Source organism: Drosophila guanche, unplaced genomic scaffold (assembly GCF_900245975.1).
Source record: "Drosophila guanche unplaced genomic scaffold, DGUA_6, whole genome shotgun sequence".
NCBI classification, from domain to species: domain Eukaryota; kingdom Metazoa; phylum Arthropoda; class Insecta; order Diptera; family Drosophilidae; genus Drosophila; species Drosophila guanche.
In genome coordinates, this window is record NW_022995749.1 from 5440680 (window position 1) to 5459970 (window position 19291).

Below are 19291 nucleotides of genomic sequence, written 5' to 3' on the forward strand. Positions count from 1 at the left end.
TGGTGTGACTTCGATAGTATGACCAGATAAAAGCGCACTGCAGGGTGAAACAAAACAGCACGTGACATCACATTAATGCATTTTTGAATTTACTTCTACAAAAAAACATTGAACAAATAAATGTATTACATTTTTTTAAAACATTTCTTTTACTTATAATACAATAGAATATTCACTTTAAATGGGTTGATTACAAATAAAAAAGTTTATGAAGGATTAGACGATTATGGTTAATAATTATTTTTAACTACGTCTAAGCTCTTGGCTATCTCTTTGTGTGTATTCTGTCAAGATTTCTTTACTCTGAACTTATTTCTCTTCCCAAATGTGCTGAATGCCACAAATTTCGAATTATAATCATCCTCCTCGTCATTATCTTGGCTTATTTCTTCGATCTTCATTTTCTTTAGATTGGCCTGCTCTTTAGCTGGTGTCGCCGCTTTTATTGCAGTTTTTAACCTTTCGGGTTTGACTTTATCTTGACCTGTTATTTCGCTTATTAGTTCATTGAGGATATTTGAGGCACGGCCAACGCTCCTTGTATTTACTCTCACAAAGTTGTCCTGACTGGGCACTATTATTTCCACATGATCCATTTTATTAGAGTTTGGACTACACACGGGGCTAGTTGATGCTTCATAGACGTCTTCATAATGTGGTCCTTCGTCTTCCACTTCCTCATCGACTTCAGCTTCTATTTTAGTTGTTACGGATTCAGTTGTCCACTCGGTTAGAGATTCTCTAAGATCCGCCTCTGTGGATTCCAACTCTATTTCGATATCTGGTTTATCACACACGGGCATGCCCTGAGTTAGCATCACCTCGGTGCTTATGACCATCTCACGGAACTCGATTGCATTCTTTAGGGACAACTGACAATCCGGACACATAAAACGTGGTCCGCCCTCGATATTGCTAAGCTGTAGGGATATCAAATATATTTTAATTCAAGTCGAATAAGCTATATATTAATGTTCCAGACTCACCCAAACACCGCAAATAACTTCAATGCGAAACAGCAAAACGCTGTTGGCATTGTCGAAGGGATCCTCGGCATTCACATCAAATTCATAGTCCCGATAGCAAGTGCGACACTTATTGAGTTGCATCAGGATCTCTTCGGTTTCCTCAGCTTCATCGGCATCGGCTTCGGGGTAATCTTCATGTTCCATTGCTTGTAGGTAATAATTTTCCTCATTAGTCGACGGACTGTCGTGGGCTGGGCCCGAATGATATTGATCATAGCTGGATGCGGGTGCAGCGTCCTCCAGGGACATGTCCGTTTCATCGGCATCCGCCAGAAGCTCGGCCAACAGTCTCTTTCTTATTTGAGTTTCTTCTTTGACAGCTCTTTCCTTTGTGAAGTCGCGTCCCGGGTTTATGCACGGCACTGCGCCTGGCCGAGCGGTCCGCTTCTTGGCCAATCCTAATTAAGGAATAATTTTAATACATTATCCACTATTGCTATCCCAACTCTACTCACCCATTTCGAATTTTCTAGACCCCGCGATGTCCTCCTGTTTGAAGTGTTTAATGCAAATACTTGCGTTCTTCACTTTCAGGGCATCCTTATTGCCGCTGAATGAGAGCCAACGTTTGGCTAAATCCGCGTTTCTCGGAAACTTGAAGAAGCATATTTGCTCCCTCTTAGTTGGGGCCATTGTTGCATATGGGCAACTTATCACGGCGCATCTTATTTTTGGTGGAAACATGTTTTTTATAAAATTGTGTTTATTTCCTTTTAGATCAATGTGACCGCGGATTTATCGATGAAATATACCGACAGACCTTCGACAATATACCGAAATATACCCTTTAATATTCAAAATATTCTGTAAGTATACCGTAAATCTTAAATGATTTTCCTCGGCTATGAGCTTCTGTTTTATATTACTAGCTGGTTAACCAGCTTTGAAAATGTAATTTTACTCGAATCATCATTCAATTCTCCATAAAACTGGCTCATTTTCATGACTTGTCTTTATTGGATTGATTGCAAAATAAGGTTAAAAATAAAAAGTGCCTCCAAAAATAATAGCATAAAATATCTCCAAAATTATATTATTTACCATAAACAACAAAACAACACGAAGTGGCGTCGCAAAGGAATGAAATTGAGAATACATTCCTCTTCATAAATATAAGGAAAATATAACAGCATTTACTTTATTTTTTTACTAAATTATTTTGAATAATAATCATATATTTGAATAATAAGAAATAAATGTCTGCACTTACTAATTTTAATCGTAGCTGAAACAAAAAATTGACTCCCTTTTCAATTTCAATTCGAAATTGTTATAAAAAGAGAATAAACAAAACAAAAATTAAATTGTACAAAAGTTTATGAGGAATATTTTGAGTCTTATAATAATAATAAGTCTAATGAATAATGTTTATAAAACAAAGGCTAAGTTCTTGGCATTCTATACTCTGCAAGCTTTCCGCTTCTCTTCAATGAATTACGTTTTGAGGATTTTTGGTTTGGGCTCAATTTCTTTTTCTTCTCAAAGGAGCGGAAAATTATAAACTGAGAATCATCCTCGTCATCGTCTTGTATTCTTGCTTGTATTTTCATTTTCCTTGGCTTGGCACGTTCCTTGGTGGTGGGTTTCACTGCCATTATTTCATCTTTATCTGGACCTGTGAATTCGCTTATCAGTTCGTTTAGGATTTTCGTGCCACGGGAGACGCTGCGTGGATCATCATCTGCTCTAGCAGCATCGATATCTTCCTCAGTGATTTCTATTATTTCTACAAGATCCATCTTATCAGAGTTTGGGCTTCGGGCAGAAGTGGATGGTAAATCGTAAATCTGCTCATACTGTGTATATTCTTCGTCGTTGTCTTCCTCTACATTAAACGATGCCAATTCTAATTTCTTTGTTGAGTCCAACTCTATTTCGACTGTTGATTTTTCACACACGGTCTTCCCCTGTGTCAGCATCAGCTCCGTACCAATGACCATCTCACGGAACTCGATTGCATTCTTGAGCGACAACTGACAATCCGGACACAAGTAACGTGGTCCACCTTCAATATTGCTGAGCTGTGGGTTATAAATTACATTTGAATTCAAGTTTCTGCCGAATGCAATGATCAGACCTACCCAAATTCCGCAAATGACTTCGATGCGACACAGCAAAACGCTGTTAGCCTTTTCAAAAGGATCTTTCTCATTCAAATCAAACTCATAGTCGCGATAGCAAGTGCGACACTTATTGAACTGAAACACGCTCTCGGGGTTTTCCTCGACCTCAACCGATTCATCAACATTTTCTTCGGGACAATCTTCCTGTTGTATTTCCTGAAAATCCTCAATGGGCAGCGGACTGATGGTCTCTTCCGCCTCCTCCTCAACATCGGCCAGAAGCGCGTCCAACAGTTTCTGCTTATTTAGGATTTTTGGTGGTTCTTTATGGAACGCGGTAGACATGCTGTCATTTAATAGGTTTATGCACGGCACAGCGTTTAGGCCTAATGAAATGTGCTTTGCCAGTCCTGTTTATTGGAAATAGACTTTACCACGTGATCCGAATGATGTACGATTGGGACTCACCCAATTTGAATCTTTCAGCTCCCACGATATCCTCTTCTTTGAAATGATTAATGCAAATACAGGCATTCTTCATTTTCAGGGCATCCTTGTTGCCGCAAAATGAGAGCCAACGTTTGGCCAAATCTGCATTCTTCGGAAACTTGAAGAAGCACATATCATGCATCTTATTTGCGGCCGCTGTGGCATTTATGCATTTTGGCACTACGCACCTCATTTTGGTTCCAAATTCGTATTAAATTTTTGTTTATTATGAATGTGATTTCGATAGACAATGGTGTGGTGTGACCAGACGCTGCTGTAAGGCTATGCATGGCAAGGTGTGACAAATGATGTGACGTCACACAATTAAATAAATCTTTTACTTGTTGCTTATTGGAACATTATTTTTATTTTTTTATTATATTTAGATTTTTGTAATTGGAAAAAAACAATTTCACACATTAACTTAATTATTTTATTAATTTGCTTTGATTTACTTCATAACCAATTAAAAATTCACGTTTTTTAATTGTTTAAACAAAACAAATTTCGACCTTTCAACATGGCTTGAAATGAAAATGAAACTGAAATATACTTATCAATTTATATGCCTGTATATAAACTTAAGCTACATTATACAATACACTTTGCGGAATACGATTATATGTATGCGTTTATCAAATATATTTATATGCAAAATTACGGCTTACTTTTTGGCCTTCTCTACTCGGCCAGCCCTAACGCTTTTGAGCTTCTCTTTGGGGTTGGACCTTGCGGATTTCTTTGCCTTGGACTTCTTTTTCTTCTCAAAGGAGCTGAAATCCACAGTCTGGGAATCATCCTCATCGCCGTATTTCTCCAGCAGACGATCCATGAGAGAATTGTAGTTGGATTCGCGTTGATTTTTGCGCGCGAGTATCATCTGCTGCAGATTTCCACCGGAGGCCTCCAGATCTTCTTCGTCTTTTTTCTGCTGGCGCTGCCGAATGCGCTCCTTGATGACCTGGGCCTCTTCGAATTCACGCGCATACTTGTTGTGGCGCTTCTTGCGCTTGGCAGCTGGCTCCTCCGTGAAGGCCTTGTATTCTGGAACCTCTTCGGCAGCAATCATGGCCTCCACCATTACTTTGATGCGCGGCTCGTCCTCCACCTTCATGAAGGGGACATGATTCATGAGGTAGTTCAAACAGCCCTTGCCACCCAGGTAGGCCTTCTTGACGTCCGTGCGCTCCAGCTCCGAGCCGACATACTCTTTTTCATAGTTGTTGATAACTTCCTCGGTGATTGGTTTGAATATTTTGCTCCACAAGTCCAGCCATGAGGACAACTTGCCTTCCGAATCGTCATCGTCATCAATGATACCTTGTTCGTCGTACAATGCCTTCTTCTGGCTGTCCGTCAGCACTTGGTAGATCTTTGACAGCACCTTGAACTTTTCCGTCGACTCCTTCTTTTGGTCCTCCGGCACACGGTCTGGGTGCACCAGCAGTGACAGCTTGTGGTATGCCTTCTTAATTTCCTTCTCTTTGGCATCCTTCTGGAGATTCATCAGCTTGTACACATCTCGTGTCTCAAAGTACTTCTCGCACAATTCCAGCGTCGACATATTTGCTTTTTAGTGATATTTTACTTTGCAATTTTTGGCAAACATCAAGCAGAAAATGCGCCAAAATGCTCACAAAGTATGGCCGTTCATTTACGAAAATACTCAAAAATACTAAACAATATTTTAAACTCTCTAGCAAATTGAAGAGGCTACTTCGATATGAAAGAAATCGTAAAGTAGTAATGATGATACTATTGATGATACTCATCCGTTTCTTTCCTGCAAGAAAACACTCATTTGAAAATAATATACACAAATATTTTAAAAAGGTATTTAGGCGGGAAATCTATATATGACAAGAGTACCATTCCAATGAAAAATTGGTTGGTATATTTTTATGTACGGTAAGTCGATAATATATATCGGTATATTTCGATAATTGTTCGGTATATTACGGTATATTTTGGAAGGCAACTCTTTACAAACATTTTCGAGCAGATTTCAAACAAAAATATAGACAGGAGTGGGAGGATTCAATAATTTTTTTTTGTGGTAAAAGTCTTTTGAAGCCTGCAATATCATATAGAACATCAAAATCGAGAAATATGATTTAAGACTACGGTTTATGTACGGTATATTTAAAATGAGGTCTATTTTAGTATATTTTTGAGGGTATGTCTTATCATCATTCCACGGTCACACGGCTCATTCTAGCTGCCAAGTTGACATCTTAAATTGATATCCGTTTTCTTTCTCTTTCATCGCATCCGTCTGAAGTGAACAGACGTCATGGTAAGTTTTTCTGCATCAAATAGTGAAAAAAAAGAGAAAAAAATTGAACTCAGATAAAAGTTAAAATATTAAAGTTGATTACCGTTTGTTAAATTGATTGATGGCTTTAAAGAGTTTTAACGTTGAATTGCATATTGTTGATGTGTTTTATGATGAGATTACCATGCACCACTCTGAGACTAGCAATAGTCGATGTGGATTATGGTTCACTGAACAACGTAGAAAATATCTTTAAATGCCTAGTGCCGACACGCTGTGCACTTAAAATAATGTAAAAATCGGGCGCCTTTCGCCAAAATTGTAATTTTCAATGTCCACGTGTCTGACATAACCTCGAAGCGCTTGGTCTGATTTCTGTTCGTTTTGCTTGCAGTCTCATCGTAAGTTCTCCGCGCCTCGCCATGGCTCCATGGCCTTCTACCCCAAGAAGCGCTCAGCTCGCCATCGTGGCAAGGTTAAGGCTTTCCCCAAGGATGATGCCAGCAAGCCCGTGCATCTGACTTGCTTCATCGGCTACAAGGCCGGTATGACTCACATTGTGCGTGAGGCTGACCGTCCCGGTTCCAGTAAGTATACATTTTTCTTTGAATATTATACAACTTAAATTTCATGATGATAAAAGGTAAAAAATTTATGGTTAGAAACTATATGATCAACCGTGATTATTACTTTACTAGGGCGGACTGACTAAACCTCATCCAAGCTCTCGCTTTATGCTATGCTGATGCACGTGTCTAAACCAGCAATTTTGTTTACCCTTTTGCAGAGATTAACAAGAAGGAGGTCGTTGAGGCCGTCACTGTTCTGGAGACCCCACCCATGATTGTGGTTGGTGCCGTCGGCTACATTGAGACTCCATTCGGTCTGCGTGCTTTGGTCAATGTTTGGGCCCAGCATCTGTCCGAGGAGTGCCGTCGTCGCTTCTACAAGAACTGGTATGTATCTAGCACACCCACGTGGGTACAGTTAATCCAAGCCGCCATTTTGTTTTTTGTGCAAGAGTACCGATGCACACACATGCACATGCATGGACACACGTGTGTGCAACTACAGCCTGAATGATGATACGATGGTATCTGAATGAGCAAAAAAAATTGTTGAGAAACCTTTTACCATCTGCTGCCTTCCTTCTGATCGGTTTTGTAGTCAACCACGTGTCTCGTGTATATGTGTGTGTGTGTTTGGATGACCCTTTACAAGTCTTATTTCAATTGAGAGACCTTACTAAATGAAAAACTCAAATCATAAAGTTCTTCGATCAGTACGCTGAGAGAGCTTTTCAAATCGCTGAACGTCGTGTGAGCTGTCAAGTTAGAGTTGAAATCTTGTGATTTGATTGGACTCAAAACTTGTCGAGTGAGCACGACAGGGAAGATTGCATCTCCGCTCGCCATTTACGATTGCGATGAGGTGCACTTCCTGTTCTATTTCTCGCACCTCGACACAGCAGCTAAGAAGTTGGGCAGGCAACCTGAATTGAATACCCAATGGATACCACTCATGTTTCTGACTGCATCTACAACTTGAAACCCATAATCATCTCTCAGGTACAAGAGCAAGAAGAAGGCCTTCACCAAGGCCAGCAAGAAGTGGACCGATGATCTTGGCAAGAAGAGCATCGAGAATGATTTCCGCAAGATGCTGCGTTACTGCAAGGTCATCCGTGTGATTGCCCACTCCCAGGTAATTATCTTCTCTTATTTAAATCTGTCTCTTTCCCTTTGTGCACGACGTCCTTGGCCTTGTTGCGCCATCTGTGCTGGGTCCTTTCGGGGGCTCGGCACTTTGGTGCGCCTGGCCTAAAAAGCATTCGCGCTGTGTTACTCGATGCACAGTTCATGAATGCAACGTCGCAGATGAACCTGCCCCTCGGGTGGCGGGCGCTTGATATATTCCAGTAACGGTGCGCAGCCGCTCAGGCTATGATCGCTCGGTTAAACCATATCACGTACAGTCCCATTCCCCCCAACCAGCAAAACTTCTGAATTCAATGTGGCTAATGGTTAACCATTGTTCGTTTTCTCGTTTAGATCCGCTTGATCAAGCAGCGTCAAAAGAAGGCTCACATCATGGAGATCCAGCTGAACGGTGGCTCCATCGAGGACAAGGTCAAGTGGGCACGTGAACACTTGGAGAAGCCCATCCAGGTCAGCAATGTTTTCGGTCAGGATGAGATGGTCGATTGCGTTGGTGTGACCAAGGGTAAGGGTTTCAAGGGTGTCACCTCGCGTTGGCACACGAAGAAGCTGCCCCGCAAGACGCACAAGGGTCTGCGCAAGGTTGCCTGTATTGGTGCCTGGCATCCGTCCCGTGTGTCCACCACGGTGGCACGTGCCGGTCAGAAGGGTTACCATCACCGTACCGAGATCAACAAGAAGATCTACCGCATTGGTGCTGGCATCCACACCAAGGATGGCAAGGTAAGCATCTATCCCGAACCCCCTGCACTTTATTTGCTCTCCAGCTGTTGCTCGTCTGCTGTGGCAATGATGATAAAAACCAAAAATATTATACGACATCGAAAACAAACAAAACCTTGATAAACCATGATATCTATAATGATAGGACTGAACACGCACACAGACACACAGCCGGTGGCAGTTTATGCCATGGCCAATCTTCCCTTTTGTTGTATGCCAAAAGACTAAATCGAAATTTCTTCATTTGCAGGTCATCAAAAACAACGCCTCCACCGAGTACGATCTGACAGACAAGAGCATCACCCCCATGGGTGGCTTCCCCCATTATGGTGAGGTCAACAATGACTTTGTCATGATCAAGGGCTGCTGCATTGGCTCCAAGAAGCGCATCATCACCCTGCGCAAGTCCCTGCTGAAGCACACCAAGCGCTCGGCTCTGGAACAGATCAAGCTCAAGTTCATCGATACCTCATCGAAGATGGGTCATGGTCGCTTCCAGACACCAGCCGACAAGCTGGCCTTCATGGGTCCCCTCAAGAAGGATCGTCTGAAGGAGGAGGCTGCTGCCGCCACCAGTGCTGCTGCTGCCGCCACCACCGCATAAACGAAATGAACTTTGTTGCTGTTTGTCGCCGCTTCTACCGTCTTGTGCTGCGGTAGGGTGGCGCTCAATAAAAGCGAGTTTTTGTTTCGCCTAAGCTAAAATATTTAACAACTTGTGTTAATGGGTGTAACGGGGGGTGTAGAATAAATTAGTTTTAAGGGATCTGAGGCATTACTTCCCTGCTGATTGGGAAACTAAATGATATTGGATTAATATTACGAGTCGTAAATCTAGCGCCTGAGCAAGCGATTCTTAGAATCGTTTAACTAGATCTCATAAAGATTACAATTTAAGAATAAAACCTTTGAGGATTTTGAGTACATTTTAGCACTTTATATATGCCGATGCATTGGACATTCGATTACATATTCAGCTTAGTTTTGTTCCGTGAACAGATACCCTAGAACACCTTGATGCCAGCGACGACCTTCTCATTGTCGTAGATCTCCTTGGCATAGCACAGATTGGGGAAATCAAAGGCAGCGCCATAGCGATTCTTGCATCCCGTGGTGGACTTCTCTCCGGGGGTGTACACGGGCTGGCCAATGATATTCGATGTGGCAAAGTTGCAGGTGAGCACAAAATGGTTGTAGAAGTCGCGAGAGAAGCGCACAGCAGCACATCCCACATGGGTGTTCTTCTCGGCAACGGCAATGGTGAACTTGGCCACATTCTTGTTGGGCAGTTCCTCAGGGAAGTTGGCCAGGATCTCAGGGGAGGCGTTCGAGCGCTCAGCGAACCAGTTCTCAATCTGTTCCTTGAGGATCTCTGCATCCGAGTACTCGCTCTCTGATCCGCTATAGCTGAAGATGGCATTGTTCTGGCCGGCATAGGCAAAGCGTTCCGTGCTGCGGCACTTGTCGGGTATCGACTCGCAAGTTCTCACATTGTAGGAGGCCAGATGAGCGAGTTCCTCGCACCACGACATCTTGGCCATGCGCACAGCCTTGGGGAGACTCTCAATGATACCACCAGCTACGTTGTTGCGGAGTTCGTTGAACAGCGTGAGGATGAGCTTGTGATGGGATTCGATTTTGATTTCACGCACATCCTTGGGACAATCTCCACTGAAGTTCTGGGAGGGAGAGGAAGATTATTTGAGAGTAGACTGGATTTTACTGATGTCTTATACTCACTCCTTTATTATTGCAGGCCACGTGCTTGTCCAGGCAGGTGGGCAGGGCACAGTAGTCCACCCCAATGACGGAATCGCACAAAACGCAAGCCAGCAGGAGGAGCGCCACTACCTTGAATGAAGCCATTTGGAATTGCTTGCTCTTGGAACGAGACTGGCTTAAACCAACCCAATGGCCAGCTTTTATAGCTGCTAGCCGCCAGGTAGACCTACCACTGACGCATCAATCCAAGAACCAATTGTCAAAACTATCTGTTACACTAAATGGAAAAACAGAATAGATTGACACATTCTCCAGAAGTGCAGAACACAGAAACAGTTGCCCATTAGCCAGTCCAAGGAGCAGGCATGCTGTCTGTGGTCTTCCTATAAATAGAGACCACTGCACTGGTTGCTATTCAGTTGGAATCCAACAGCGGACATCAATATGAAGAAGACTTTCATTGTGCTTGCTGCCATCCTAGGAGCTGCCTTCGCAGTCGACTACTGTGCTCTGCCCACCTGCCTGGACAAGCACGTGGCCTGCAATAATAAAGGAGTAAGTAAAAGACAGCAACATCATCCAATCTACACTCCAATAATCTCCCTCTCCCACCCAGAACTTCAGCGGAGATTGCCCCAAGGATGTGCGTGAAATCAAAATCGAATCCCATCACAAGCTCATCCTCACGCTGTTCAACGAACTCCGCAACAAAGTAGCTGGCGGCATCATTGAGAGTCTCCCCAAGGCTGTGCGCATGGCCAAGATGTCGTGGTGCGAGGAACTCGCTCATCTGGCCTCCTACAATGTGAGAACTTGCGAGTCGATACCCGACAAGTGCCGCAGCACGGAACGCTTTGCCTATGCCGGCCAGAACAATGCCATCTTCAGCTATAGCGGATCAGAGAGCGAGTACACGGATGCAGAGATCCTCAAGGAACAGATTGAGAACTGGTTCGCTGAGCGCTCGAACGCCTCCCCTGAGATCCTGGCCAACTTCCCTGAGGAACTGCCCAACAAGAATGTGGCCAAGTTCACCATTGCCGTTGCCGAGAAGAACACCCATGTGGGATGTGCTGCTGTGCGCTTCTCTCGCGACTTCTACAACCATTTTGTGCTCACCTGCAACTTTGCCACATCGAATATCATTGGCCAGCCTGTGTACACCCCCGGAGAGAAGTCCACCACGGGATGCAAGAATCGCTATGGCGCTGCCTTTGACTTCCCCAATTTGTGCTACGCCAAGGAGATCTACGACAACGAGAAGGTAGTTCCTGGCATTAAGGTGTTTTGAGGATTTGGCAGTTATCGCTGCCTTGATTGGGGGCTTAACCTGTTTTAATTTTAGTTTTAAGTTGCAAAATGTGGAATAAATTCCCTGGACAGAAAATAACGGCTTTTAGGCAATCAGCTGATGGTTTGCAAATAGGTTGGCAGCTCTCTTGGGGGATCTTGGTTTCTGTTGTGTGAATTGCCGGCCCCTGCCTGCCACGAAATGTTACGCGAAGCTTTTAGAATTGGCAGCAGACGATGCTTCAGTTATAAGTCTGTGCGTCGCCCCAATTTGGGTGCAACAAGTGCTCCCAAGGCGCAACCGGAGAAGACACCTGAGGCTGTGCCACCAGGCAATGGCAGCCTGGCCAAGCAGCTGCGTGCAAAGATTCTGGCCACAGGACAGATTACAGTGGCGGAATACATGAGGGAGGTGCTGACCAATCCACAGGCAGGCTACTACATGAATCGCGATGTGTTTGGACGTGAGGGTGACTTCATAACATCGCCGGAAATATCGCAAATCTTTGGAGAGGTGAGCGAGTCCTTTAAAACTTGACTTGGCTTGACTTTCTGTGTGCCTTTCCTTTGCAGCTGGTTGGCATTTGGCTGGTTACCGAATGGCGCAAAATGGGCAGCCCCTCGCCCTTTCAGCTGGTGGAACTGGGACCCGGTCGCGGCACCCTCGCGCGTGATGTACTCAAAATTCTCACCAAATTCAAGCTCGGCGCCGAGTTTTCCATGCACATGGTGGAGATCAGTCCGTACCTGAGCAAAGCGCAGGCGCAGCGTTTCTGTTACACACACAACACGCTGCCGGAGGACGCCCAATTGCCGCACTATCAAGTGGGCACAACGGCCACGGGCACCAAGGCCTATTGGCATCGGAGACTCGAGGATATCCCCGAGGGTTTCTCCCTGGTGTTGGCCCACGAATACTTTGATGCGCTGCCTGTGCACAAACTGCAGCTGGACAATGGACAGTGGCAGGAGGTGCTCATCGATGTGGCGCCTGAGTCAGAGCCCGATTTTCGTTATGTGCTGTCCAAATCGCAGACGCCAGTGTCGCGCGTGTTTCAGCCCATGGAAGGCGAGACACGCGCCACCCTGGAGTACTCCCTAGAGACGGAACGACAAGTGGGCCTGCTGGCGGATCGCATCGAACGGAATGGCGGCATTGGTCTGATCATGGACTATGGACACTTTGGCGATAAAACCGACACATTTCGTGCGTTCAAGCAGCATGCGCTGCACGAGCCACTGCTGCAGCCGGGCACCGCTGATCTCACTGCCGATGTGGACTTTAAGCTGATAAAACAAACAGCTGAGGCGAGAGGACATCTACACTGCTGTGGTCCCATTGAGCAGGGACTCTTTCTCAGCCGCATGCAGGGTGAAGCGCGGTTGGAACAGCTGCTGGCCAATGCGCTGCCAGAGAACGAGACAACGATACGCTCTGGCTATGAGATGCTCACGGCAGACGAACAAATGGGCAAACGTTTCAAATTTTTGGCCATGTTTCCAGGTGTGCTGAGGTCGCACTTGGAAAAGTTTCCCGTTGCAGGGTTTTAGCTGGTAGAAATCTCAACTTAAATTCGTTTTTTGTTGTAAACTTTAGCGTAAGAATGTTATTTCTTTTGCAATGTTGCATTTCGCTGTAAAAAAAACTGGATTTATTTCTCTTTTGTGGCATTTTGAAATTAACAAAATGTAAACAGCTGATTTACAACAGCTGCGAACAGGCTGCCAACTTGTTGAGTTTGATTTGCGACTAAAATTCGCACAATTACTGTGATTTGTTGTACAATTTATCAAACGAATTTTATTTCTTTTGGAATGTTGCATTAATGGCTTGCATTTCGCTGCTGGTGAACTGAAGCACTGCTGAAATGGCATTTAGCATGTGCCGCTTGCCATCGGCGTCTCTGGTGAGAATGTAGCTAATGATGACATTCTTCAAATACTCCAAATTGGCGCCCTCACGCGTCTTGCAGCGTTCCAGTCTGGGTTAGAGAAACAAAAAAGAAGTTTAAGGAAAGTTCTGACTCAGGCACAGCTCTACCCCACGCTCACCTGTCCACCTGCTCTTCGAGACATTCAATCTTTTCGTGCATATCCTGCTGTGATGTCACCTTATCCTGTATTGCCTTTCGCAGCGTGGACTCGGCTGAATATTTGGCCTTGCGCAGCGTTGTAATTTCTATGTCCTTGCGTGCCAGCTCGTTGGCATAGTGCAGCATGTGGCAGTTCTCACCGAGCGATAATTTCTTGGACTTTACCTGCAGCCTGCGATCGCGTTCAACCTCCACCTCCACGCTCTCCCCATCGGAGGAATAGTTATAGCTCTCTGCAGCTGTTGGTTCTACTGGCAGCGCACTGGCACCGCTACCACCGCCGCCAGCTGTGTGAAACACCTCGAACGAAGTCTGCAGCGTCTTGATCTCTTGCTCCTTCTCGTCGAGCAGCTGCAGGGAGCGCTGTCGCTGCTTTTGCAGCAGCTGCTCCAGTTCGTTGAGCTTGCAGCGCGTTTCGTTCTCAAGTTCTGCCTTGGCCTCCTGCCATTTGGTGCGCTCCGTCTTGAGCGCCTGCCGCAGCTTGTCGCCCTGCTGCTTGAGCTCCTGCTCCGACTCGTCAATGTTGCGATTGAGCACTTGCACCTTCTCCTGGAGCGTCTGTATGTGCGACTGTTGCAGGTGTATCTTTTGCTCCAGCAACTGACGCTGCTGCTTGCCCGCTTCGAGCATTTTTTGTACTCCTTGCAGCTGCTGGTCGCAGTGCACATGGCTGTCGGATGACGCGGACGCCGACGTGCCCAGGGAGAGAATCTCATTGAGATCGATGGGATTGGCAGAGCGTGCATTGGCGCTGGTCAATAGTTTCTTCAGACGCACAATTTCATCCACCAAAGTGGCCAAATCCACATCCTCACTGAGCGTCCTCAAAGCGGGTGCCGGACGGGCTTGGGCCTGCTCCAAATCCTGCAGCTGCTGCTTGAGTGCATGGATACTGTCTTGATCCTGCTGCCGCAGGCGATCGTAGCTGCCCACTGTGGTGCTTAGCTCGGCGAGGCGTGCCTCCAAATTAGCCACACGACCCTCATGCAGCGCCGCCTGTTTCCTGCTCTGCTCCTCGGCGCGCAAGACTCTCCGCTGCTCCTGCTTGATGGCCACCGCATGTTGTTCCTTCAGTTGCTGCATCTCCTGACGAACCTGGTGCAGCAGAGAGGCGTTGTCCGTGCTGGTGGCAACGGCTGTATGCTCCGCTTTGGCCTGAAATTGCTTTAGCTGATGCCTGGCCTCCTTCAGCTGCGCTTGGAGATCGCGCAGGCGACTGTTCTCCGCCTCATTGCTGGCAAACTGCGTCTTAAAGTTGTTCAGCTGCATCTCGATGTTGTCCTTGAGGTGTCGCTCGTCCGCATAGAGCTTCTGGAGCTCGCGTATCATCAGCATTTGATTGTTGGTTTCCTTCTCCCGCTCCTGCCGCTCTATGATCCACTTGGCTTTCACTTCATCTACATCGGCCTTGGCCTTGGCTGCCTGCTCCTTTGCCTTGGCATGAAGCTCCTGTATGCTTTGCTCCTTTTGGGCTATTTGGCTGCGCAATTGCTTCTTGTCCGCCTGGAAGGAGGCCTCCATGCGAGACTTTTCGGCCGACAGGGTGGCCAGCGAGTTCATCAGCGTAATGATTTGAGTTTGCAGTTGTCCCTCAGCTGAGGGGTTGGAGTCTGCCGCATCCGTGGCGTCTGCACTGGCGGTGCCATTCACATTGGCAGGATCTGTGACCTTGGCGGGTGAGCCTGTGCCTGTGGCTGCCGTGGCCTCTGCATGCGCCGTCAAACTTGTCTCCAACGCTTCCTTCTCCTTCATCAGACCCTTGTAGGCGGTAACCACATCTGCAAGGCAGGGAAAACCCCTTCAATAAGGTGCATCAATTGTGTGACTAATTTACCTTTGAGCCTCTTCTCGTAACGCGTAAGCTGCTCTTTCTGCGTGCTAACCAGGGACTCCAGCTCCCTCTGGCGCTTCTCCATCTTGTCGTCGAGTGGGAATTTATAGTTGATCGCTTTCAATTGGCATAAAAACTCGATTTATTTATCTTTCGTGGCATTTTTTTTGCATTTTGCAATTAACAAAACTGAAACAGCTGTTTTACTTCAGCTGCGAACAAGCTGCCAACTTGTTGTGTTTTGTTTTGCAGCTAAAATTCGCCTAGTTACTGTGATTTATAAACTGCCAACTTGTGATTGCACTAAATTTAGCCTAATTAATGTGATTTAAATGTAATTTAAAACAATTTTATAATTAACTTGACTGCTATAATTGAGTTAAAGTGGATGTTATTCGTTGGTCTGGTCATCCTTCATCATTTGCTCTATCAAACGCTGGCGCTCTCTGACCTGTCGTAGTTGACGTTTAGCCAAATCCTCAAAGTCCAGCGGCGAATTATTGCTGCTGACATTTGGCGGCTTTTCCTCCGCCGGCGGTGTTACCCACTGAAAGTGTAGAGGGTTGGATGGGTCGCCCTTCTCGTAGGCCAGAATCATGTCGCAGGCTTCGCGCGTCTTCAGCTCCACCATGGCGCGACCGCCACGTTTGCTGTTCATCACCAGAGCCACCACCTCGCCGTATTTCTTCAGGAACTTGAGCAATTTCTCCTGCGAATAGTCACCCTTTTCGGTTTTCCACTTGATCTTGATGCGATGCTGGGATGAGTCGAATGTGGCCTGCTGCGGTTTGCGCTTCTCCGCATAGCTGCGCTTCATCTGCTCCCTCATGGCCTGCTGTTCCTCCTCCAGCATCTTCGAACCCTCACGGCGCAGACGTTCAATTTGCTCCTGCAGCACATCCTCATCGCTCTTGCGCACGGTGCTGTATGGTTGACTGGCATGCAGCTTGTGCAGTGCCGCCTTTTCCCGCTCCTCCAACTCTTGCTTCAGTTTCTGGCGTTTACTGTCCAACTGTTTGCTACGCAGCTCTGCAGCCTTCTTCGCCCTCAGCACCTTATCGTAGGCAGCGCGCGCGGTTTCATCTGTAAGTATGCCCAAGGCCTTGGACAGCTCATGAAAACGTTCGGCCGCCTGCGGATTGTCGGGATTCTTGTCCGGATGGCAGTCAAGTGCGCGCTTACGATACGCCTTGCGTATTTCATTTTGCTCAGCCTCGATGGATATTCCCAGCAGATCGTACAGATTAATGTCGCTAAACTTTTTGCTTGCCATTTTCGCGATTCGATTCGATTTGATTTCAACCGGTGAGGAAATTACAACAGTTGCAAATAACAAAAGGCGACGCTCGAACAGCTGTTCATTGCAGCAGGTTGGCAGCACCGCCGGGCACAACGTGTGGTTTGTTTGGCGTGGAATTTGTTGTTGAAGCGTGCGGAAAATTACCAGAATATGAATCAATTGCATTGGCAACTGTGAGGACCCTAGCGACACGATATGAGCATCTATCACGACGAGGTGGAAATCGAGGATTTCGAATACGACGAGGAGGAGGAGATGTACTACTATCCCTGTCCGTGCGGCGATCGATTTCAGATATCCAAGGTAACGCGTCGTATGCGCAACAAACAATAACCAAAAAAAAAACAATATTTGATAATCAATGACCAATGGCAGGAGGAGCTAATCGAGGGCGAGGAGGTGGCCACCTGCCCCAGCTGTTCGCTCATTATAAAAGTCATCTATGATCCGGTAAGCGTGGCCCAAAAGCATAAAATCGGAGGGTACAAATTTTCTTTTAAATATTTTTAGGAAATGTTCAAAGCGGAAGAGGATGAGGAAACCGCACTTAATGATAAACTAAGCGACTTGAAGCTGGAAAAGAACTAACTGCCAGCCGGTGGCGTTGTGTTATTAAATAGTTTTTATTTTATATATTTATATTGGATTTTGTTTTAGTGTAAATAATACGTTGACTAGTGAACAGGGATTAAAAATTAATACAAGCTCTGAAAGAATAATTTATACATGGGTTATACATCAACTAGAACTAAGAATATATCATGAATATATTGCACGGATTAAATTTTGTAACCAAAAAAAAAAACAGGAACTATTTTGGTTAGCAGCATAGAAGGATACTGGGCTGGTGAGGGGGGCACATACATGTACAATACAGTGTGGTAAGCAGTTGGAAAAATATATATATAACATATACAGACACCACTTTGAACCTTACTGCTTAGGAAATTTCACTTAAAGTTAGCATTTAAATATTATTACGATCCATGGAAACTGCCTTTATTCTTTAGAGAGAGCGTACTCGTTTCAGCAAGTGAGGGAGGGGCCAGGGAATGTCTGTATCGTGTTCGAGTTCGAGTAGAAGAGAGATTTTCCCGACAGTAGACTACTGTTCCAGCCAGGATCCAGTGACGGCATTTGGTGACTTAAGCTGCTTAAACGTGGCAAAAGTTAGCTTTTTGTTGTGGCATATAATTGTTGAAGCCTTTACCTTGATATTAAATTGTTTAAGAGTGCTTTCCAGTGCCATGGCATTGCCCGAAAAGTAAGCAGCAATTGCATTGTGCAACAAAATCAGTTGCTTGTGCATCACCTTGATCTGTGTGTTTGTCAGAAATTAAATTAAACATTTTTGTACTTAAATTACGGGTAAACTTACGCGATTCTCATCGAGAAATTGCATTTTAATGGCCACATCGGCTCGTAGTTTCTCATACTGATCCTTGTGTTGGGCATAACTTCGTTGGGTTTCCTCCAAGGCGACCGCCGATTGTGTTACCTCCGGTTTGGTGTTCTCCAAATCCATGCGATAAGCATCAAATTCGATTCTAAAGCAAAGGAAATTATTGTTTCTACATGCAGTGGATACAATTTTGACTTGTTTACCTTGCCGTTTCGTATTGTCGTATCGTTAGTAGCGTATCATCGATGGTCTTGTTGCACAGCGTATTCACCGATGAAATAAAAAAGTTCAATGCATTGAGCAGCAGTTCGCCATTTTTTGTTAGATTTCGTTGCGTCTCCGCGTTGCAGGTGAACTCCTTCTGCAGTTCGGGATTCTTTTGGGCAAGATCGGCAAACGAATCGGCCAGGGCATGCTGTGTGACGACCACATGCTGGAAATGTGAACTAAATGCTCTCGTTAGGCGCAAGATCGACAAGTACTTTCGTTGCGTCTCGCGCAATTGCTCAATTTGCGCCTCCAGCTCCGAGTCGACAGTTCGCTGCGACTTGCCCAGCTTCTCGAGCATTATCTGACGCGTGCACTTGTATGTGGATATGCTCCAGTTCTTGATGCTATCGATCTTGGAAGCGCTTGTGCGTATCAGGCTGCCGCTGCCATCGGTCGATGTCAGTATACCATTGCCCGAGGTCGGACTTGTCGGTGACATTGGTGTGGTGGGTGCTAAATCGATCAAATATATGAGAAACTTCTTGGTTTTAAGTGCGACATCGACTCTTACCTGAATGATTTCGCAATGGCAAGCTGTTGGGTGGAGCAAAGGGACCACCGACATTCATGTTGGTCCCGGTCCCGGCCCCGCCTCCACCACCACCACCACCCACACCAATGCTATGGCTACTGATGCTGCCGCATAGACCGATTCCGACAACCATGTTGCTGCCACCCTCTGTGCCGGTGTGGACCGAACTGCAGCTATCGTTCATGGAGGGCGTATCTTTCAGCATTTCGTGTATGCTACGCTCGCGTTCCGCCATATCGCTAAACGTACTTTATCGGCGGCTAATACTATTTAATTACTTTCCAAAAATCGTTAAGAGCCCTTTGTTGGTTGGTGGGGGAGGGAGAGTAGGCGGCGGCGAAACGCTTGCCGTTGCACCCCACACAGCGCACACACAAATCAATTTCACACGTCGGGGTCACAGAGCTGCAATATTTCTCGGCAAATCTTCACACCAGTTCTGTTTTTACACACACAAATGCACTTAAAACAAGTTTTTTTTGCTAAAATTTACCCCTCCGTTTCGAAGAAACTGAAAATCGGTGTGACCGTAGCGCTGCAAAACCATCGATGGTA

The 19291-nt window shown here is 45.7% G+C and overlaps 10 protein-coding genes and 3 non-coding genes across 18 annotated transcripts; 7 read left to right on the forward strand and 6 right to left on the reverse strand.

Moving 5' to 3' along the window:
- Positions 1–175: 175 nt before the first annotated feature.
- On the reverse strand, positions 176–3839 carry LOC117585126. 4 transcript variants are annotated; one of them, XM_034274452.1, is made up of 4 exons: positions 3560–3839; positions 3110–3501; positions 2644–3049; positions 176–484 (listed from the first exon to the last, which is right to left on the reverse strand). In XM_034274452.1, the coding sequence occupies exons 1-4, from the start codon at positions 3771–3773 to the stop codon at positions 288–290; spliced, it is 1209 nt and encodes a 402-aa protein (XP_034130343.1). In that variant the 5' UTR covers positions 3774–3839; the 3' UTR covers positions 176–287. The 4 variants fall into 4 exon arrangements, with proteins under 4 accessions (XP_034130343.1, XP_034130342.1, XP_034130340.1 ...); XM_034274451.1 differs by lacking the exon at positions 2644–3049 and having other exon boundaries at positions 176–920; positions 3560–3835; XM_034274449.1 differs by lacking the exons at positions 2644–3049; positions 3110–3501; positions 3560–3839 and adding exons at positions 987–1426; positions 1484–1757 and having other exon boundaries at positions 177–920.
- Positions 3840–4128: 289 nt separating this feature from the next.
- On the reverse strand, positions 4129–5225 carry LOC117585132 (J domain-containing protein CG6693). Its single transcript, XM_034274460.1, has one exon. The coding sequence runs from the start codon at positions 5142–5144 to the stop codon at positions 4245–4247; it is 900 nt and encodes a 299-aa protein (XP_034130351.1). The 5' UTR covers positions 5145–5225; the 3' UTR covers positions 4129–4244.
- Positions 5226–5773: 548 nt separating this feature from the next.
- On the forward strand, positions 5774–9003 carry LOC117585129 (60S ribosomal protein L3). 2 transcript variants are annotated; one of them, XM_034274454.1, is made up of 6 exons: positions 5779–5876; positions 6250–6442; positions 6643–6811; positions 7424–7559; positions 7907–8296; positions 8547–9003. In XM_034274454.1, the coding sequence occupies exons 1-6, from the start codon at positions 5874–5876 to the stop codon at positions 8898–8900; spliced, it is 1245 nt and encodes a 414-aa protein (XP_034130345.1). In that variant the 5' UTR covers positions 5779–5873; the 3' UTR covers positions 8901–9003. The 2 variants fall into 2 exon arrangements, with proteins under 2 accessions (XP_034130346.1, XP_034130345.1); XM_034274455.1 differs by lacking the exons at positions 7424–7559; positions 7907–8296; positions 8547–9003 and adding an exon at positions 7127–7219 and having other exon boundaries at positions 5774–5876.
- Positions 6018–6094, forward strand: LOC117585870. Its single transcript, XR_004573952.1, has one exon. It is a non-coding gene; the product is annotated as a small nucleolar RNA Me18S-Gm1358 (small nucleolar RNA).
- Positions 6486–6567, forward strand: LOC117585871. Its single transcript, XR_004573953.1, has one exon. It is a non-coding gene; the product is annotated as a small nucleolar RNA U43 (small nucleolar RNA).
- LOC117585872 lies at positions 6932–7014 on the forward strand. The gene has a single exon (XR_004573954.1). It is a non-coding gene; the product is annotated as a small nucleolar RNA U83 (small nucleolar RNA).
- A 295-nt stretch (positions 9004–9298) lies between the features above and the next one.
- On the reverse strand, positions 9299–10195 carry LOC117585134 (antigen 5 like allergen Cul n 1-like). Its single transcript, XM_034274462.1, has 2 exons — positions 10037–10195; positions 9299–9975 (listed from the first exon to the last, which is right to left on the reverse strand). The coding sequence occupies exons 1-2, from the start codon at positions 10160–10162 to the stop codon at positions 9301–9303; spliced, it is 801 nt and encodes a 266-aa protein (XP_034130353.1). The 5' UTR covers positions 10163–10195; the 3' UTR covers positions 9299–9300.
- Positions 10196–10425: 230 nt separating this feature from the next.
- LOC117585136 (antigen 5 like allergen Cul n 1-like) lies at positions 10426–11405 on the forward strand. Its single transcript, XM_034274464.1, has 2 exons — positions 10426–10573; positions 10635–11405. Exons 1-2 carry the CDS (start codon positions 10463–10465, stop codon positions 11307–11309), a joined length of 786 nt encoding a protein of 261 aa, XP_034130355.1. The 5' UTR covers positions 10426–10462; the 3' UTR covers positions 11310–11405.
- Positions 11406–11467: 62 nt separating this feature from the next.
- LOC117585127 (protein arginine methyltransferase NDUFAF7 homolog, mitochondrial) lies at positions 11468–12864 on the forward strand. Its single transcript, XM_034274453.1, has 2 exons — positions 11468–11822; positions 11882–12864. The coding sequence occupies exons 1-2, from the start codon at positions 11511–11513 to the stop codon at positions 12857–12859; spliced, it is 1290 nt and encodes a 429-aa protein (XP_034130344.1). The 5' UTR covers positions 11468–11510; the 3' UTR covers positions 12860–12864.
- A 218-nt stretch (positions 12865–13082) lies between these two features.
- On the reverse strand, positions 13083–15424 carry LOC117585118 (GRIP and coiled-coil domain-containing protein 1). Its single transcript, XM_034274441.1, has 3 exons — positions 15236–15424; positions 13361–15179; positions 13083–13290 (listed from the first exon to the last, which is right to left on the reverse strand). Exons 1-3 carry the CDS (start codon positions 15315–15317, stop codon positions 13110–13112), a joined length of 2082 nt encoding a protein of 693 aa, XP_034130332.1. The 5' UTR covers positions 15318–15424; the 3' UTR covers positions 13083–13109.
- Positions 15425–15550: 126 nt separating this feature from the next.
- LOC117585139 (dnaJ homolog subfamily C member 17) lies at positions 15551–16724 on the reverse strand. The gene has a single exon (XM_034274467.1). It carries the CDS (start codon positions 16695–16697, stop codon positions 15624–15626), a length of 1074 nt encoding a protein of 357 aa, XP_034130358.1. The 5' UTR covers positions 16698–16724; the 3' UTR covers positions 15551–15623.
- Positions 16695–17238, forward strand: LOC117585141 (DPH3 homolog). The gene is made up of 3 exons (XM_034274470.1): positions 16695–16835; positions 16908–16982; positions 17043–17238. Exons 1-3 carry the CDS (start codon positions 16728–16730, stop codon positions 17118–17120), a joined length of 261 nt encoding a protein of 86 aa, XP_034130361.1. The 5' UTR covers positions 16695–16727; the 3' UTR covers positions 17121–17238.
- LOC117585131 (arfaptin-2) lies at positions 17160–19267 on the reverse strand. Of its 2 annotated transcripts, none has more exons than XM_034274458.1 (5): positions 18716–19267; positions 18138–18657; positions 17911–18079; positions 17743–17850; positions 17160–17685 (listed from the first exon to the last, which is right to left on the reverse strand). In XM_034274458.1, the coding sequence occupies exons 1-5, from the start codon at positions 18969–18971 to the stop codon at positions 17638–17640; spliced, it is 1101 nt and encodes a 366-aa protein (XP_034130349.1). In that variant the 5' UTR covers positions 18972–19267; the 3' UTR covers positions 17160–17637. The 2 variants fall into 2 exon arrangements, with proteins under 2 accessions (XP_034130349.1, XP_034130350.1); XM_034274459.1 differs by having other exon boundaries at positions 17160–17682; positions 18716–19266.
- Positions 19268–19291: the final 24 nt, after the last annotated feature.

Coding starts and splice junctions, on each gene's coding strand:
- LOC117585131 (XM_034274458.1), bottom strand. CDS start 18,971: ATGGCGGAACGCGAGCGTAGCATACACGAAATGCTGAAAGATACGCCC. Junction 18,658..18,715: donor GCCATTGCGAAATCATTCAG/GTAAGAGTCGAT, acceptor TGATCGATTTAG/CACCCACCACACCAATGTCA. Junction 17,851..17,910: donor AATTTCTCGATGAGAATCGC/GTAAGTTTACCC, acceptor ACAAACACACAG/ATCAAGGTGATGCACAAGCA.
- LOC117585129 (XM_034274454.1), top strand. Junction 6,812..7,423: donor CGTCGCTTCTACAAGAACTG/GTATGTATCTAG, acceptor ATCATCTCTCAG/GTACAAGAGCAAGAAGAAGG. Junction 7,560..7,906: donor GTGTGATTGCCCACTCCCAG/GTAATTATCTTC, acceptor TTTCTCGTTTAG/ATCCGCTTGATCAAGCAGCG.
- LOC117585127 (XM_034274453.1), top strand. CDS start 11,511: ATGTTACGCGAAGCTTTTAGAATTGGCAGCAGACGATGCTTCAGTTAT. Junction 11,823..11,881: donor TATCGCAAATCTTTGGAGAG/GTGAGCGAGTCC, acceptor TTTCCTTTGCAG/CTGGTTGGCATTTGGCTGGT.
- LOC117585141 (XM_034274470.1), top strand. CDS start 16,728: ATGAGCATCTATCACGACGAGGTGGAAATCGAGGATTTCGAATACGAC. Junction 16,836..16,907: donor ATCGATTTCAGATATCCAAG/GTAACGCGTCGT, acceptor GACCAATGGCAG/GAGGAGCTAATCGAGGGCGA. Junction 16,983..17,042: donor TAAAAGTCATCTATGATCCG/GTAAGCGTGGCC, acceptor AAATATTTTTAG/GAAATGTTCAAAGCGGAAGA.
- LOC117585118 (XM_034274441.1), bottom strand. CDS start 15,317: ATGGAGAAGCGCCAGAGGGAGCTGGAGTCCCTGGTTAGCACGCAGAAA. Junction 15,180..15,235: donor TTACGAGAAGAGGCTCAAAG/GTAAATTAGTCA, acceptor CCTGCCTTGCAG/ATGTGGTTACCGCCTACAAG. Junction 13,291..13,360: donor CTCGAAGAGCAGGTGGACAG/GTGAGCGTGGGG, acceptor TCTCTAACCCAG/ACTGGAACGCTGCAAGACGC.
- LOC117585136 (XM_034274464.1), top strand. CDS start 10,463: ATGAAGAAGACTTTCATTGTGCTTGCTGCCATCCTAGGAGCTGCCTTC. Junction 10,574..10,634: donor TGGCCTGCAATAATAAAGGA/GTAAGTAAAAGA, acceptor TCTCCCACCCAG/AACTTCAGCGGAGATTGCCC.
- LOC117585134 (XM_034274462.1), bottom strand. CDS start 10,162: ATGGCTTCATTCAAGGTAGTGGCGCTCCTCCTGCTGGCTTGCGTTTTG. Junction 9,976..10,036: donor TGGCCTGCAATAATAAAGGA/GTGAGTATAAGA, acceptor TCTCCCTCCCAG/AACTTCAGTGGAGATTGTCC.
- LOC117585139 (XM_034274467.1), bottom strand. CDS start 16,697: ATGCAATTGATTCATATTCTGGTAATTTTCCGCACGCTTCAACAACAA.
- LOC117585126 (XM_034274449.1), bottom strand. CDS start 1,712: ATGTTTCCACCAAAAATAAGATGCGCCGTGATAAGTTGCCCATATGCA. Junction 1,427..1,483: donor GTCTAGAAAATTCGAAATGG/GTGAGTAGAGTT, acceptor TTCCTTAATTAG/GATTGGCCAAGAAGCGGACC. Junction 921..986: donor AAGTTATTTGCGGTGTTTGG/GTGAGTCTGGAA, acceptor ATATCCCTACAG/CTTAGCAATATCGAGGGCGG.
- LOC117585132 (XM_034274460.1), bottom strand. CDS start 5,144: ATGTCGACGCTGGAATTGTGCGAGAAGTACTTTGAGACACGAGATGTG.